The sequence below is a fragment of the Dendropsophus ebraccatus genome, chromosome 8, assembly GCF_027789765.1.
Source record: "Dendropsophus ebraccatus isolate aDenEbr1 chromosome 8, aDenEbr1.pat, whole genome shotgun sequence".
NCBI classification, from domain to species: Eukaryota; Metazoa; Chordata; class Amphibia; order Anura; family Hylidae; genus Dendropsophus; species Dendropsophus ebraccatus.
In genome coordinates, this window is record NC_091461.1 from 58,483,956 (window position 1) to 58,499,953 (window position 15,998).

Sequence of the window (15,998 nt, forward strand, 5' to 3'; positions counted from 1 at the left end):
CCCCACAGAACCTTTTGGATCGGCACAAAAAGCTTTAAAAATGAAGAAATCACCACTACGTACGGGACCGCATGTTACGCTACGGGCATAAGTTACGGCATTTTCGTCCTCAAACAATGGTCTGGTTCATTTTATACGGCACTGTGTACGATCCTCTCGTAAGTTCTTACGTAGTGTGAACTGTGCCGCCGTACATCGTATACTTTCCATTGTACGCAAACTACGCAAGTCTCCGGCCGCTTATTCACGGAACGCGCTACGTCCAGAGATGTACGTAGTGTGAACATAGCCTAAAAAAGGGAAATATGTTTACGAAATGAAGCCAGAATAAAGCAGAGATATTGATAATGTGACTTAGTAACTAATTTATGTGATGTGACTTTCTTTTTTTAGAAACAAAGAATTTCAAAGTCCATAAAGTGTAAATTTTTCTAATTTTTCATGATATTTTAATGTTTTGCACAAAAAACACACAAGACAGTGACCAAATTTTTCCACTAACATAAAGTACCATATGTGACGAAAAAACAATCTCAGAATCGCTAGCATACGTTAAAGCATCACTGAGCTATAAGCACATAAAGTGAGACAGGTCAGATTTTGAAAAATGAGCTTGGTCCCTAAGGGGTTAAACAGGTTGTTGCCCACAATTTGGCATAATGATGCGATTAGGCAGCCTCAGAGGCATCAATACATGCTGCACCTGCTGTTTCCTGTCTTTTTCCATTATGTTTCCATCATTTTCTGAGGTTGACAGGTTTTCACACGACCTTCCCTCTACCGAACTTTGGTCCCGTGCAAAAATGCTCGAGTTTCCCTTTGACTTCAATGGGGTTCGTTACTCAAAATGAGCACTTGAGTATCGGGAGATATTCGTATCGAGTAACGAACACCCAAGCATTTTAGTACTCGCTCAACACTAGTTAGCAGCTAACCCACACCGGTCATTATCTGTCCTTCCTCTTAAGGTTTACACTAGGCACGTGGCATTCTTTCCCCCCTTTTCCCCTCTCCATATTACATTTGGGTGGCCATTTAACATGAGACATGATGGATACACATATTTCATATTTAAATGGGCATTGTAATGAAAAAACTTTTGAGAAGTCATGCTTGATAAAGACCTCACAGGAAGAAATGTCGCTCCTTACTTGTACCTGGATATGTGAATAAAGCCTTGAAAATCTACTACTTCTGGATTCTGTTGGACTTCCCTTATCTGCTGTCAGAGAGACATGTCAAAAGTTTTGGTCGGGTCTTAGTGTTCATATCATGACCGATCAGGAGAGTCGGGAGAAGTCTGTGGTTAGAGCATTATGCCGTATAATGCAAGTCTATGTCTCCTCTCATAAACACAGAGCTCACTCTATTGATTTGTTAGTGTCATGTCAAAAGTTTTTTTTACCGACAGGTACACGTTATGTATCATAGGTAGACAGGTGTTTTGATATCTCATAATATTTATCAACACTTTTTTTAATGATGTCCCCAAAAACCTAAATTCATCACACTTTCATTGCATTCTGTCTCTTCAAATTTAATGATTTAGGCTATGTTTACACTGCGTAAAACTACGGCCGTAGTTCTCGCCGCAGAACTACGGCCGTAGTTTTGCGGGTGGAACATTGCCTTACTGTCAATGGGATCCCAGCCGGAGCATACACACATCGTATGCGCTCCGGCCGGGATCCATGTGGCGCCGGAAGAAAACTGACAGGTCAGTTTTCTGCGGCCGGAATTCAGTGAATTCCGGCCGCAGAAAGACCTGTCAGTTCACACAGTGAAGCAAGTGGCTTCACTATGTGCTATGGCAAGCTCTGATGCGGGCGCACGCTGATGCGCCCTCATCAGAGCTCCACGGACGAACATATCATCCGGGCAGAGACCGGCCGTTCCCGGTCTCTTACTGTGTCTGCACATAGCCTTAAACTGTATAATACAGGAAATGCAGCTCACATATGAATCTCATCACTCCACAGCCGGATTATCTGGTTAATGATAACAGCAGCGTGAAGTTTGTATTTCTAATCCTAACCACCATTTGCTGCCAGTTTAGCCATCATACCATGTAGATTAGAATAAAGTATTTGTATAATTTGTACATTAGTGATTTAGTTCTCCAGAGGCAAATACATGCCCATTATTTACCATAACTCCTCCCTCACTGTGTTTTCCCAGAATCAAACCTAAATAAATATTACCCACAAGCCCTATTATTAATTACATAAGAGGTTATAAGAGGATATAAATTGTGTAGGTAAGCGTACAGCAGTTCCAGTACTGATATAACAGCTTATGATGGTAAGTTTCTTTCTTAAAATATGGTAGGCTTATGTCTAGGGCCTTCAAGTCGCTGTAAAAATTGAATAATTGCATTTAGTAATATTGTAATTTTTATGATTTATTTGTATAAATTATTTTTTTCCAATAATGATGATGATGATGATGATTGATTATTATTATTATTATTATTTCTACAATATATTGTACTGTCATTTTTGTGAAGCTTCACAAATTTTCAAAATCTTATGAAATGCCATGGATACATGTGATGGCATTACATTAGCAAAGTATTTCTCAAAACATAGCGCCTATAAAGACTTTTGTTACTGGAAACCAAAATAACATTATTTTACAAAGTGCAATTGATTTTGGTGCAACAGAAATCATTGAGTACTGCCAAAAATGTTTCATACATTTACATATTGTAAGCTTGTTTTAGCAGAATTTTCCAATTAAAACAAAACAAAACATAAAAGCAATGTGTTCTTATAGGTTCAAAATACTATACTGATTTGTTGCTTGTAAAGTTCGTCTTCAAAGAAACACAGCTGTAGATAAATTTTTATCTCATAGAGAAATCAGGTTTTAGCTGCTGCCCATAAATTTTTATAAAGATATGAGGAGGGAGCTTTAGCAGCAGCAGCAGCAAAACAGAGATTCTACAGCTTCTAGTATCTGTTCTATTTCACTACAGCAAAGGATTTATAGCTACACTGCTTATTACAACTATAGTGGTGCCTTGGATTATGAGCATAATTACAAGCATGTAATCCAAATCCACTCTCAAACCAAAGCAAATTTTCCCATAAGAAATCATAGAAATGCAGACAATTGGTTCCACACCCCCAAAATAATTTATTATTCTGAATAACATGTAAGACAAATGATACAAATATTCAGAAACAGCAGAATATGTGATATTATAAGTTACTGTACAGTAATGGAGAGGATAGGAAACTGACAGAGACTTCTGGGAGCATGAAGGAATGAGCAGGGCAGATGTGGGCACATACATGCAGCACTCTCTGTCCGGGGAGAGAGGGGTTACAGCTATGGAGAGATTACCTCTACAGTCCTGTCCCTTGATGCAAGCCCCAGCCTGAAGTGGATCTGCTATGATTTGGAAGGTGAGGGAGACTTCCTGGGTCAGAGTACAGGGCTGTAGACACCGCTATGCAGACCATGACCCTCCTCCACTCTCCCTCCCACCCAGTACAGTGAGCTCTTAAACCAAAGCAATGCTCTTATACCAAGTCACAATTTTGAAAATCTGTGAGCCCTTTAACCAAAACGCTCTTAAACCAAGGTACCACTGTATATGATATCCTCCATGTTACTGCTGCTTCTAAGTGTAAAGTAAAGGGAGCAGATTTTTCTATTGGTGAGCTAGGTATGGAAAACATCAAAGTAGCTAGTTTCTGCAGAGTGTGGAAGAGTGCGGTTAAGTGTAGGATATGTCATCTAATAGCCAGTAGTCAACACTACTTTTGTGAACGTTAAAAAAACACATCCGTTTCAATACGTTTTATTTTTTTAAATAGTGGAAGTCAATGGAAAAACGGATCCAAACAGATGGCATACAATTGCATCTGTTTTTTGCATCCCTTATTTGCATCCGTTTTTTCCTAAAATGTATATGTTAACAGATAGGAAAAATGTAGTGTGGACCCAGTGGGGAACTCCGGATAGAGGTATAAAAAATGAAACTTCTGAAGAAGCATATAACAATACTTGCCTATCTATCCCAGCTTTGAAACTACCAAAAATCCATTTGTTTTGGGGGGTTTTGTTCTGTTTTGTGTTTCTGTATTTCCTGGTTGAGCAGATGTCCTCAGTACTACAGGTTCCAGAATGCAATGCTTTCCCTTTAGCTGTTCCTCACAGTCCTCCACCTTGCACATTCCCTGCCCAAAGCTGTTGCAGAACATCTAGGCTGTGTTCACACATTGCAGTTTCATTGTGTTACTGAATTATTTGCAGTAATTTATCATTTCATTGTGGTCCCACTCGCATAGCATGCTGTATTCTCTACCTGTAATGCTGATACTGGAATAAAGCAAAGAACTTTTTAAATTTAATTTTAAATTTTTTTTTCTTTTCATCTCCACGCACATATTATAATCATGCATCTTTTATCTTTGAAGTTGATTCCCGCAATAAGTAAATTATCCCATATTATCTTACATGGGATATACTGTTTGTGCCTTGTTTTTGTGCAGGTGGGATTGGCAGTGCCGACTCTTATCCTCTCTGCTGTTTAGCATTATCTATTCGTGTTACTGCATCATTTTTGTGCAGATACTGCAGTACTGCAATGACACTCCAACATGTGTGAACATAGCCCTAATTTCTTTGTAGACTTTTGCACAATCAGCGAAAGTTGAAACACCTGCTGAGACGAGCAGACTGAGACTAGCAGACACACACAATGTGAGACAGAGGCATGGAATATTTGTCTCCTAAGGCTAGGTTCACACTGCGTTTTCAGCATCCGTTTAACGGATCCGTTTTTTTTAACGTCCAGAAAAATAGGGTCAGCAACGTTTTTTGGTCCGTTTTGGTCAGCCAAAAAAAAACGGATCCGTTTTTTTTTATAATGGAAGTCAAGGGAAAAACGGATGCACACAAATGAATCCGTTTTTTGCAATCCGTTTTTCATGCGTTTTTTGAAAAAAAAACGGATGCGTTAAACGGATGCTGAAAACGCAGTGTGAACCTAGCCTAAGGGGGGAGAGCAGAAAGAGCAGGAGACAATGTGGATTGACACAGAGGCAATTTTTTTTTCCTTTCTGGATTTCTATCAGCTACCAGTGTGGTAAAACCGTACAGATACAGTAATACATTGTATAGACACATCTATATAATTTTTAATGTACTTTTAATAGAAAACAAGTTTTTCTTATCCGGAGTTCCCCTTTAATATAATGTATCTCCAGAAAATTATCTTTTATTTAAATCAAGTTTCTATGTTAAACTTTTTTAAGAATTTTGGTAATGTGTTAGTAAGTTTTTATTTTACTATCTATACTTTAAGATAACAAACCCCAATATAACAGAACATGCTCATGTGCCCACACTGTGACCTGTATACTATTACCATCACTAGATGTAAAGTGCCAATAAATATACATAGATTATAAATAACACATTTCCAGAAGAGCAAATAACATGTCTGGGGTGATGCCTGCCCCTACGATTATTTCAGCTGAGCACACTGTTATTAAGCTACTGCTTTATTTTCATTTAATATTATAAAATAATCTTGTGGTTATTATGTTTCTTGCCATTTTAATTACAAGTAAAGATGAGCGATGCATGCTTCATTTAGCTCCACATGAAGCAGAAGCATTGGCTTTTGAACCCCACTGTCTGCCCACTTCATGAAGAAGGTGGAGACAGCCTGAGGACCATGGAAAATATCAATATAGCCATTTATATTAAACATATATATATATATATATATATATATATATATATATATATATATATATATATAGAGAGAGAGAGAGAGAGAGAGAGAGAGAGAGAGAGCGCTGTATTCATATTTTGCAGGCTGTATCCCATTTTTTCCAGGGGGTCCTGGGGTTGTCCCATCTTCTCCACAAAGCGGACAGACAGCAGAATTCAAAAACCAATGCTTCTGCTTTATACAGCGGTAAATGAAGCATGCATCGCTCATCCCTTATTACAAGTATATAAAAATATTATTATTATTTTTATTATTATTAACTTTCAGAAGTATCTTGTGGCCCTCATACTTAGTGTGGGTATCTTTGCCACTCTGTGCAATGCAGCCTGTTCTATTTCAAGCCCTCCAGAACTAAATGAGGGTGAGAAACCCAAGGGTAAGTGACACACATTTTACTACCAGTTGGAGGAAATCAGGCTATATTGTGATTTACTGTATAATACAACTATCGTATTTTCTGGCGTATAAGGCAACTGGGCATATAAGACGACCCCTGACATTCAAGAAGATTGTCAGGGTTTCGCCTTATACACCAAAAATGTTAACCCCTGCCTGCCTGACCACAGCCCTGCTGCGATCAGGCAGGGGTTAGCTGCAGCTAAATTAAAAAACAGACAATTAACTCACCTGGGGCCCGTTTCCGGCCTCCGTGCGTCTCCTGGCCCATTCCCGGCGCAGGCAGTTTGATGTACACTGACTGCGCTGGGGATCCTCAAAGCTCTCCCGAGCAGCCGAGCGTCTCATCGGAAGAGCTCGGAGACGCTCGGCTGCCGGGAGAGCTTCGGGAGAATGACAGAGGCTTCTTTGGGGATCCCCGGTGCAGGGAGTGTACGTCACACTGCCTGCACCAGGAACGGACAAAAGACACGCAGAGGCCGGGAACGGGCCCGGGATGCGGTCATTTTTGAGCCCCCCCACCGTATTGGGCAACCATACCCAGCGTATAAGACAACCCCAGGCTAAGAAGAATTTTCGGGGTAAAAAGTCATCTTATATGCCAGAATATACAGTACACAGTCAAAACTGGTTTCTCTCTAACATGGCCATATATTTGTCTCATAATTCATAGAGTCATAGTTAGGGATGAGCGAACCGAACCGTAACGAACCAGATTTGTTACGAAATTTACAAAAAGTTTGGTTCGTCACCGAACCGAACTTTGAGAAAGTTCGTAACGAATCTGGTTAAAATAACAATAACAAATAAAATCAAAGACATCTTTAAAAAGTGATGCAAACACCTCTGGAATGCATCTGGGAAAGCAGGGAAACAGTATTAGAGGAATCGGCATTACGGGTTTAGCGATCCTCTGCAGTAATGCCGACTCCTCTAATGGTTAATATATTTAATTAATAGAACATATTTTCGTTGTAATAAAGTCACTTTCGTTGTTCAATAATTTAATTAAAACAATTCAATCATTGTGCAATTAAATATACTGTTAAAATATATATATATATATATATATATATATAAATAAATGTATATTTATATATATATATATATATATATATTTTATTTATTTTTTTACAGTATATTTAATTGCACAAGTATGGATTCGTTTAAATTAAATTATTGAACAACGAAATTAATTTTATTATAACGAAAATGTGTTTTATTAATTAAATATTAATTATTACAGGAAGCTCTATTAAGCCGTTAATTCATATTCCCGGTAAAAGCTCACTTTAATAATTAATACTTTAATTAAAACATCAAATGTTTCTTCTAATTATGTTATCACAATAGCATTATTAGAAGAAACATTTTGAATCATATGTGCGCTCAGCTGATCGGCTGATCGGCTCAGCGCACATATAATTGGCGGGTCCGCCGCACAGTGACTTCATTGTGCTGCGGACCAGCGAAGAGGACACATGGGGGTGAGTATACAGCTTTCCCCACCCCCTCCCCAGCACTGCACCCATTCCAGCAAGGAAGGGGGGTCACTTAACCCCTTCCTTGCTAGGATGGGTGCAGTCTGGATGCAATGCATCCTCCCTTAACCCCTTGGGGGCCAGACTGTAAGCAGCGATCTGTAAAGATGCTGCATACTGTAAGGTGCACAACACCGCTCACAATGATGGGTGTTGTGCTCCTGTTTGTGTGTTTTTTGTGTGTTTCTCCCTTTTTGTTTTTCAGATATCGGTATCCTGGGGATTACGTCGGATTCGGTGGACTACGATGATGACCAGCGGTTGTTTAGGCTGGGGAGGGCCTAAACCAATGGCTCTTCCCACCCTGGTGTTACCAGGCTGCTGTTGCTTGGTTTTTAACCCGGCTGGTTATGAAAATAGGGGGAACCCTACGCATTTTTTTTAAATTATTTATTTATTTAAAAAAAAAAAACACGAGTAGGGTTCCACCTATTTGCATAACCAGCCGGGTTAAAAACCAAGCGACAGCAGCCTGGTAACACCAGGGTGTAACACCAGGGTGGGAAGAGCCATTGGTTTAGGCCCTCCCCAGCCTAAATATTACCAGCCTGCTGCCGCCCCAGTCCAGGAGCGCCAATTTTGACGCTCTGGGACCACTGGCACCCGGCTCTTCCCAGTACTACCAGTGGCATTGGGTACTGGAGTAATAATGGGGGGGTTAGTGTTAGCCATTTTATACCGGCTAACACTAGGCCCCGACTTAGTAATGGATTCCGTCTATTAGACGGCTTCCACTACTAAGTCTATAATGTAAAGAAATAAAGACAAGACACAAGTGAAATTTTTTTTTTAATTCAAATAAAAACACCCCCACACCCCTCATTGACCATTTTATTTTAAAAAAAAATTCAAAACAACCGCTGGTCATCGTCGTAGTCCACCGAATCCAACGTAATCCACAGGATACCGATATCTGAAAAACAAAAAGGGAGAAACACACAAAAAACACACAAACAGGAGCACAACACCCATCATTGTGAGCGGTGTTGTGCACCTTACAGTATGCAGCATCTTTACAGATCGCTGCTTACAGTCTGGCCCCCAAGGGGTTAAGGGAGGATGCATTGCATCCAGACTGCACCCATCCTAGCAAGGAAGGGGTTAAGTGACCCCCCTTCCTTGCTGGGATGGGTGCAGTGCTGGGGAGGGGGTGGGGAGTGCTGTATACTCACCCCCATGTGTCCTCTTCGCTGGTCCGCAGCACAATGAAGTCACTGTGCTGCGGACCCGCTAATTATATGTGCTCTGAGCCGATCAGCTGATCAGCTAAGCGCACATATGATTCAAAATGTTTCTTCTAATAATGCTATTGTGATAGCATAATTAGAAGAAACATTTGATGTTTTAACCCCTTAACGACAAAGGGCGTATATTTACGCCCTGTTGCCGTTAAGGACGTTCAGAGCGGGGCCGCGCGGCGACCCCGCTCTTAACCGCGGCGGTCCCGGGTGCCGCTTGTAGCCCGGGACCGCAGGTATTAGCGGGCACGGTCCGATCGTCGTGCCCACTAATACAGTAATCGGATGCAGCTGTCAAACATGACAGCTGCATCCGATTACCGGACGCAGCGTCTTCCCTGGTGTCTAGTGGGGAGATCACTCCTCCGGGATGTTGTCCCGGAGGAGCGATCTCCGTTTCTGAAGCCGGCCGGGGACCGCTCCAAGATGGCGCCGTCCCCGGCTCGGCACTCGTTTACTTCCGGCTGCAGCAGCCGGAAGTAAACGAGTGCCTATCTCATGGATCTCTGCAGCATATCTATGCTGCAGAGATCTCTATGAGAGATCAGTGCACTTATACTAGAAGCCCCCCTGGGGGACTTCTAGTATAAGTGTAAAAGTAAAAAAAAAAGTATTGTTATAAGTAAAAATCCCCCTCCCCTAATAAAAGTCAGAATCACCCCCCTTTTCCCAGGTTATAAATAAGAGTAAATAAATAAATAAACATGTTTGCTATCGCCGCATGCGTAATCGCCCGAACTATTAATTAATCACATTCCTGATCTCGCACGGTAAACGGCGTCAGCGCAAAAAAATCCCAAAGTACAAAATTGCGCATTTTTTATCGCATCAAATCCAGAAAAATTGTAATAAAAAGCGATCAAAAAGTCGTATATGTGCAATCAAGGTACCGATAGAAAGAACACATCATGGCGCAAAAAATGACACCTCACACAGACCCATAGACCAAAGGATAAAAGCGCTATAAGCCTGGAAATGGAGCGATTTTAAGTGACATATATTTGTTGACAATGGTTTAAATTTTTTACAGGCCATCAGATACAATATAAGTTATACATGTTATATATCGTTTTAATCGTAACGACTTGAGGAACATATATAACAAGTCAGTTTTACCCTAGGGTGAATGGCGTAAAAACACATTTCCCCCAAATAGACAAAATGCGTTTTTTTTTTTCAATTTCACCACACTTTGAATTTTTTCTGGTTTCGCGGTGTACTTTATGCAAAAATTCAGCCTGTCATTGCAAAGTACAATTAGTGACCCAAAAAATAAGGGCTCATGTGGGTCTCTAGGTGGAAAAATGCAAGTGCTATGGCTTTTTAAGCACAAGGAGGAAAAAACGAAAACGCAAAAATCGAAATTGGCTCTGTCTTTAAGGGGTTAATTAAAGTAAAGTATTAATTATTACAGTGAGCTTTTTTACCGGGAATATGAATTAACGGCTTAATAGAGCTTCCTGTAATAATTAATATTTAATTAATAAAACACATTTTCGTTGTAATAAAATTAATTTTGTTGTTCAATAATTTAATTTAAACAAATCCATACTTGTGCAATTAAATATACTGTAAAAAAATAAATATATATATATAAGTATACATTTATTTATATATATATTTATTTTAACAGTATATTTAATTGCATAATGATGTAATCGTTTTAATTAAATTATTGAACAACAAAAGTGACTTTATTACAACGAAAATATGTTCTATTAATTAAATATATTAACCATTAGAGGAGTCGGCTCAGCATTATTGCCGATTTGCCGGCTATTTTTTTTTTTTCACTATTTTTGCACTTTGATTTTTTCCACTTTTTTCATTGTAATAGCAATTGCAACTACACGAAAATATACCCTATCACACTCCCACTATTGTAGCTGCAATTATTCAGCCGTTATTGCAAGGTTCGTTTTTGGTTCGGTTTGTCAGAACCCGAACTTCAGGAAAGTTCGGGGGATCGAACCGAACTTTTCAAAAGTTCGCTCATCCCTAGTCATAGTATATGCTGCAGCACAAACACAAAGCACCAATATCATAGCTTGTATGTTTAATGTCCAAAATCAATCATATTGACCATCAATATTAGATATGAATGTGTCAACTTATATTTACTAAATATTGTACTCAGAAATAGGAAGAGTTAAAAAATCCATAAAGATAGATTGATATTAGATTGATATTAGATAGATAGATAGATAGATAGTACCACTTATTTTCTATCATTTAGGTTTAATTAGATTTTTTCTTAGGGTGCGTTCACACGTAAGGGATCCGCAGCGGATTTCTCACTGCGAATTTGCAGTGAGATCTGCTGCGGATCCCTGCCCTGTACACTCTTGGGCAGACAAACTCGTAGTAGGATGCACATCCCGCTTTGAGTTTGTCAGCAGCCCGCCCCGTTAACCCCCCAGCCGCCGTAGCGTATACTTCACCTGCTCCGGCTTGCTTCGAGGCTCACGACATCTTAAACTCCCGCTCGTGTGAAGGCACCTTTATGCAGTTTTCACCCTTGCTGTGCCTCTTCTTTCAGGTTGTCTCCATAAGGGAAAGTTATATGAACTTGGTGCCGAATGGAGGGGTGAGGATTGTCTAGACTGTTCATGTTCCTTAGGTGGGATGAAGAGGTGTTGTGGAAAGTAAGTTGTTGATATATAATGTCAGGCATGACATACAAATTAGTTAAAACAGTTTTTATAGTATTTTAACTACATTCAATTACAGAAAGTCATTTAATTACAATCACATTTTAGGAAATGAGATTGATCAATTAACTTTTATTCTCAAGCTTTTATTGTCAAATATCAAATAATTAATAGTATTAAGCAAGAATGATCTGGTACCATACCCCAGAACTTCTCCATAAACTGAATAATTCTATTTCTCTGCTATGTTGGCGATGCCTGTCAGGGGGGATCCCTATTCCACATTTTCTGGAGCTGTCCTCTTATTAAGGGTTTTGGTCTGAGGTCTGTGGCTTGGCCACCAGAATCTTTGGGAGGGATATTCCCTTGGATCTAGTCCTATGTCTTCTCAGTCTGCCCCCTAAAACGCTGGGGAAAAAGGCCTCTAAACTGCTTTGAATTATGTTAACAGCAGCCAAGTCGCTAATTGTCAGGTCTTGGAAGCAAACTGCTCCCCCATCTCTCAACTGCCTGACTACTAGAATCAAGGAACTACGCCTCATTAAACAATACCTTAGACACCTTTGACCAAATTTGGTCCCCATGGGACAACCATGCTCCCCCTGCGTCTCACTGAATTGGTAGAGTTTGTCGCTTCTTGCACCCCCCCACCTGCCTCTCTTGTCCCCCCCCCCCTCCAACTGTATCTCCCTAGTCATATTTGTCTGTGCCCTCTTTGTTTTTGATGTTAGTTGCTCTGCCTTATTCGGTTGCAGTGCCTACATTGTTTGGTACTCATGATTACAAGTTTCATGTCTTACTTATGTACTATTACTGATGACTGTTTGCCTTTGGTACATCTAACCAAATCTTTTTTTGGTGTTTTGTCAATGTTAACCTTGTTACAGTGGCGTAGCTACCAGGGTTGCAGCAGTCGCCGCTGCGACCCGGCCCGCTACGAGGGGGGGCCCGCGAGTGCCACTGCACTGCTCCCCCCTTAAATTACTCTTGTGACCGCAAGCATTAATTTGCTTGCGGTCACAAGAGAGTGCTCGTCCGGGCCCCCGGCTGATGCGCGGCTGCCGGGGGTGTCCCATCCTATCCCCGGCAGCGCAGCGCATCAGTGAGCTCCCTGTGCTGCCTGGGGCCCTGACTTCCGGCACAGGAAGCGCACGTCAGAGACGCTTCCTGTGTCAGAAGTCCCAGCCCCGGCGTACAGGGGCTCACTGATGCGCCGCGCTGCCGGGGATAGGATGGGACACCCCCGGCAGCCGCGCATCAGCCGGGGACAGCGCTTGAAGAAGAAGAGGATTGCCGGGGGAGCGGGTTGTCAGGTGAGTTTGTGTGTTTGTTTTTTTAAAATACTGCTTAGCATAGAGGAAAGGGGGGGCATCTATAATGGGGGAAGAGAACAGGGGGGCATCTATAATGGGGGGAGAGGGGGGGCATCTATAATGGGGGAGAGGGGGCATCTATAATGGGGGGAGAGGGGGGGCATCTATAATGGGGGGAGAGGGGGGCATCTATAAGGGGGGAAAGAGAACAGGGGGGCATCTATAATGGGGGGAGAGGGGGGGCATCTATAATGGGGGGAAGAGAAGGGGGGCATCTATAATGGGGGGAAGAGAAGGGGGGCATCTATAATGGGGGGAAGAGAAGGGGGGGCATCTATAATGGGGGAGAGGGGGGCATCTATAAGGGGGAAGAGAAGAGGGGGCATCTATAATGGAGGGAGAGGGGGGCATCTGTAATGGGGGGAGAAGAGGGGGCCATCTTCAACTAGAGGGGGTATAGGGGGTCATCTATAATGGGGGGGGGAGAGGGGGCATCTATAATGGGGGTAGAGGGGGTCATCTATAAGGAGAGGGGGCCATCTATAAGGGAAGGGGGGTGCAACATGCAGTGGGGGCCATCTATATATACTATAAGGGGGGTCACATAGAGTCAGCCTACCCACTAAATGAGGGTGTAAAGGGACCAATACAGATGTGCAGTTTGTTGAGAGATGTCAATGGTGTCAGTGTGAGGAACTTAATATGTCTGTCTGACAGATTCTGTTGATTCGTGGCTAGGAGAAGTTCTCATAACGGCCCAGGACAGATGGAGAAGGAGAAAATGAAAAGGGAAGAACTCCGATCAGAGAAGACGTCCCCTGTGAGTCACCTGATATATCTGCGCTGTAATTTATATGGTGTATAGAGCCTGTGTAGAGCCTGTGTAGAGCTGCATCCATCTCTATATGACTGGATGCGGTGATAGTGATCTGTGTACAGTGGATCTTATTCAGTAGCAGCGGTGGTGTTAGTCAGTATGTGCTGGTATTAGTCGGTATGTGGCGGTGTTAGTCAGTATGTGGTGGTAATATTTGTTACTTGTTATCTGGTACTGTGTTTTATTGGTCTCAGTATACTGGATTTGGTCAGTAACAATGTGGTGGTGATGGTAGTGGTTGTGGTGTGGCGTTAATATTTGCCCCTTGTATACTTGTATTATTGGCAATATTGGTCGCAGTATACAGTAAAAGTATGGCGGTAATATATATGGTGATAATATTTTCACTTCCTATATGCTGGTGTTATTGGTAATATCTGTCTTGGAGTGTGTATATATATATATATATATATATATATATATACACACACATACACCTACCAGTAGCATCACTTGGTCGTGAAAGGGGGGGGGGGCCCAAGTTGACTTCTCGCACCAGGGCCCAGGAGACATTAGCTACGCCCCTGCCTTGTTATAAAACTGAAAACTTTCAATAAAAATACACTTATTAAAAAAAAAAAAAAAAAAAAGAATGATCAAGCATCAGGGTTTCTGACCTAGGTCAATGATCAACAGAAGTATTTGCACTACTGTACTAACACAGTGTGTCAGTACAGTAGCACAGCTATTTAAAAAGTTTCAGATCTTTCATTCATTATGATGCCAGGAGCTCTGAAACTGTTAAGGGTGCAGTAAAAAAACAATAAAGCAGCAATACTTACCTGTTCATGCTCAGTGACAGCCTGCTCAGCCTATCACTGACTGCCGTGCGACGGCACAGTGATTGGCTGAGCGGGCTGTCACAGACCAGGGGACTGGAGACACTGCTTGAGGGTAATAGGAGGAGGGATGTCAGGTGCTCTAAAACTGTTTAAATATTTGCACTACTGTACTGACACACTGTAGAAACTACAATACATAAAGTTGGGCTCTAATTTGATATGGCGACTGGGGTATTTTGGCAAATAAAAAATCTATATATCTTTATTTCTATATTTCTTTAAATAAGTTATATAATTTTCTTGCTCCATCTACAACTTCATCAGGTATAAGGCTAGTGGCCATTAGCCTTATACCTGATGAAGCTCCAGATGGAGCGAAACTAGTTGTTAGGCGATGCTCTCATGTTTGAAAAATCCTCTACCATACAGTAGATGTGTCATAATGACAGGATAGTCTGCAGCTATTTGTCAGATGGTTTATTAATAGCTATTATTCTATACACGGTAGAGCAATCTCTGTCCAGCCAGCTTTATTGCCAATGGGTGGGGCTGCCTAGACAGAGATGATGGCAGTGGGGTAGTGCAGCACTGTCACAGGTGCCTCCCCACTTATTCTAGTGATTGATGAGGGTCTGAGCAGTGACACACCTGCACTTGTTATATTGTTCAGGGAGAAGGAAATGCAGTCTGAGGGGAAGGCGATCATTATTAGTGACCGTCTGTATAACAAGATGGCCGTCTTTTCCTGCTGTGTTCTCAAAGTGGGAATATAGCCTAAATGTTTCCGATTATCAAAGAAGCACATAAAAATCATCCTGATAAGAATAATTCCTGGCTGTATTACTAAAAATCTATGATTGTGATTGTTTTGTGTTTATTTAAAATGTAATTAAATCATGATAAGCTGGTGATTTTGCTATTTATTATTTTATTTTACAATAGTTTTATGAAGCCTGTTAACTATGACCCGGAAAGATGTGTCTTCAAATTTAATAAAGAAACCTGTGAATACGAGCTTATTCCTAATGAAGATCCTGAAAAGGAATGCTTGTCTTATGGGACAGTCGGCTGAATACCAGGCTTACCAGATTGTCAAGACACAGGGATCGACATTTCTTATCAAATCTAGAAAAAAACAATAAAATAACATCTCTGACAAAAGAATAAAAGCTTAAGGTCCTTTTACATTTACTGATTTTTACTGAGATCAGCGTTTGCTTGCAGTGCCTCTACAAGACAAGATTAATAGTGCAGCCGTTTACATCTCATTGTTATTGACCATGTATCTCCTGTTAACACAGAGAAATGTGCGGCCGATGACAATAGATTTTACAGCTGCATAAAAGATGCAAGCAGGCATTTTTCCGCTCACCGACTAATCACTGGCACTTTTACACATTGTGATTAAAGATGAGCGAGTCACTCAGAAATCCATTTAGCAAAGTTTG

At 41.1% G+C, this 15,998-nt stretch overlaps 1 protein-coding gene across 1 annotated transcript; it reads left to right on the plus strand.

The window, feature by feature from the left end:
• Window positions 1-1,272: 1,272 nt before the first annotated feature.
• LOC138800038 (beta-microseminoprotein-like) lies at window positions 1,273-15,622 on the plus strand. Its single transcript, XM_069981846.1, has 4 exons — window positions 1,273-1,305; window positions 6,020-6,128; window positions 11,467-11,572; window positions 15,493-15,622. The coding sequence occupies exons 1-4, from the start codon at window positions 1,273-1,275 to the stop codon at window positions 15,620-15,622; spliced, it is 378 nt and encodes a 125-aa protein (XP_069837947.1).
• Window positions 15,623-15,998: the final 376 nt, after the last annotated feature.

Bases quoted from the DNA above. Each gene is read 5' to 3' on its own strand.
- LOC138800038 (XM_069981846.1), top strand. From the start codon at position 1,273: ATGACCGATCAGGAGAGTCGGGAGAAGTCTGTG. The intron at 1,306-6,019 runs GTTAGAGCATTA...ATTAACTTTCAG, and splicing joins AGAGTCGGGAGAAGTCTGTG to AAGTATCTTGTGGCCCTCAT. The intron at 11,573-15,492 runs GTAAGTTGTTGA...ATTTTACAATAG, and splicing joins ATGAAGAGGTGTTGTGGAAA to TTTTATGAAGCCTGTTAACT.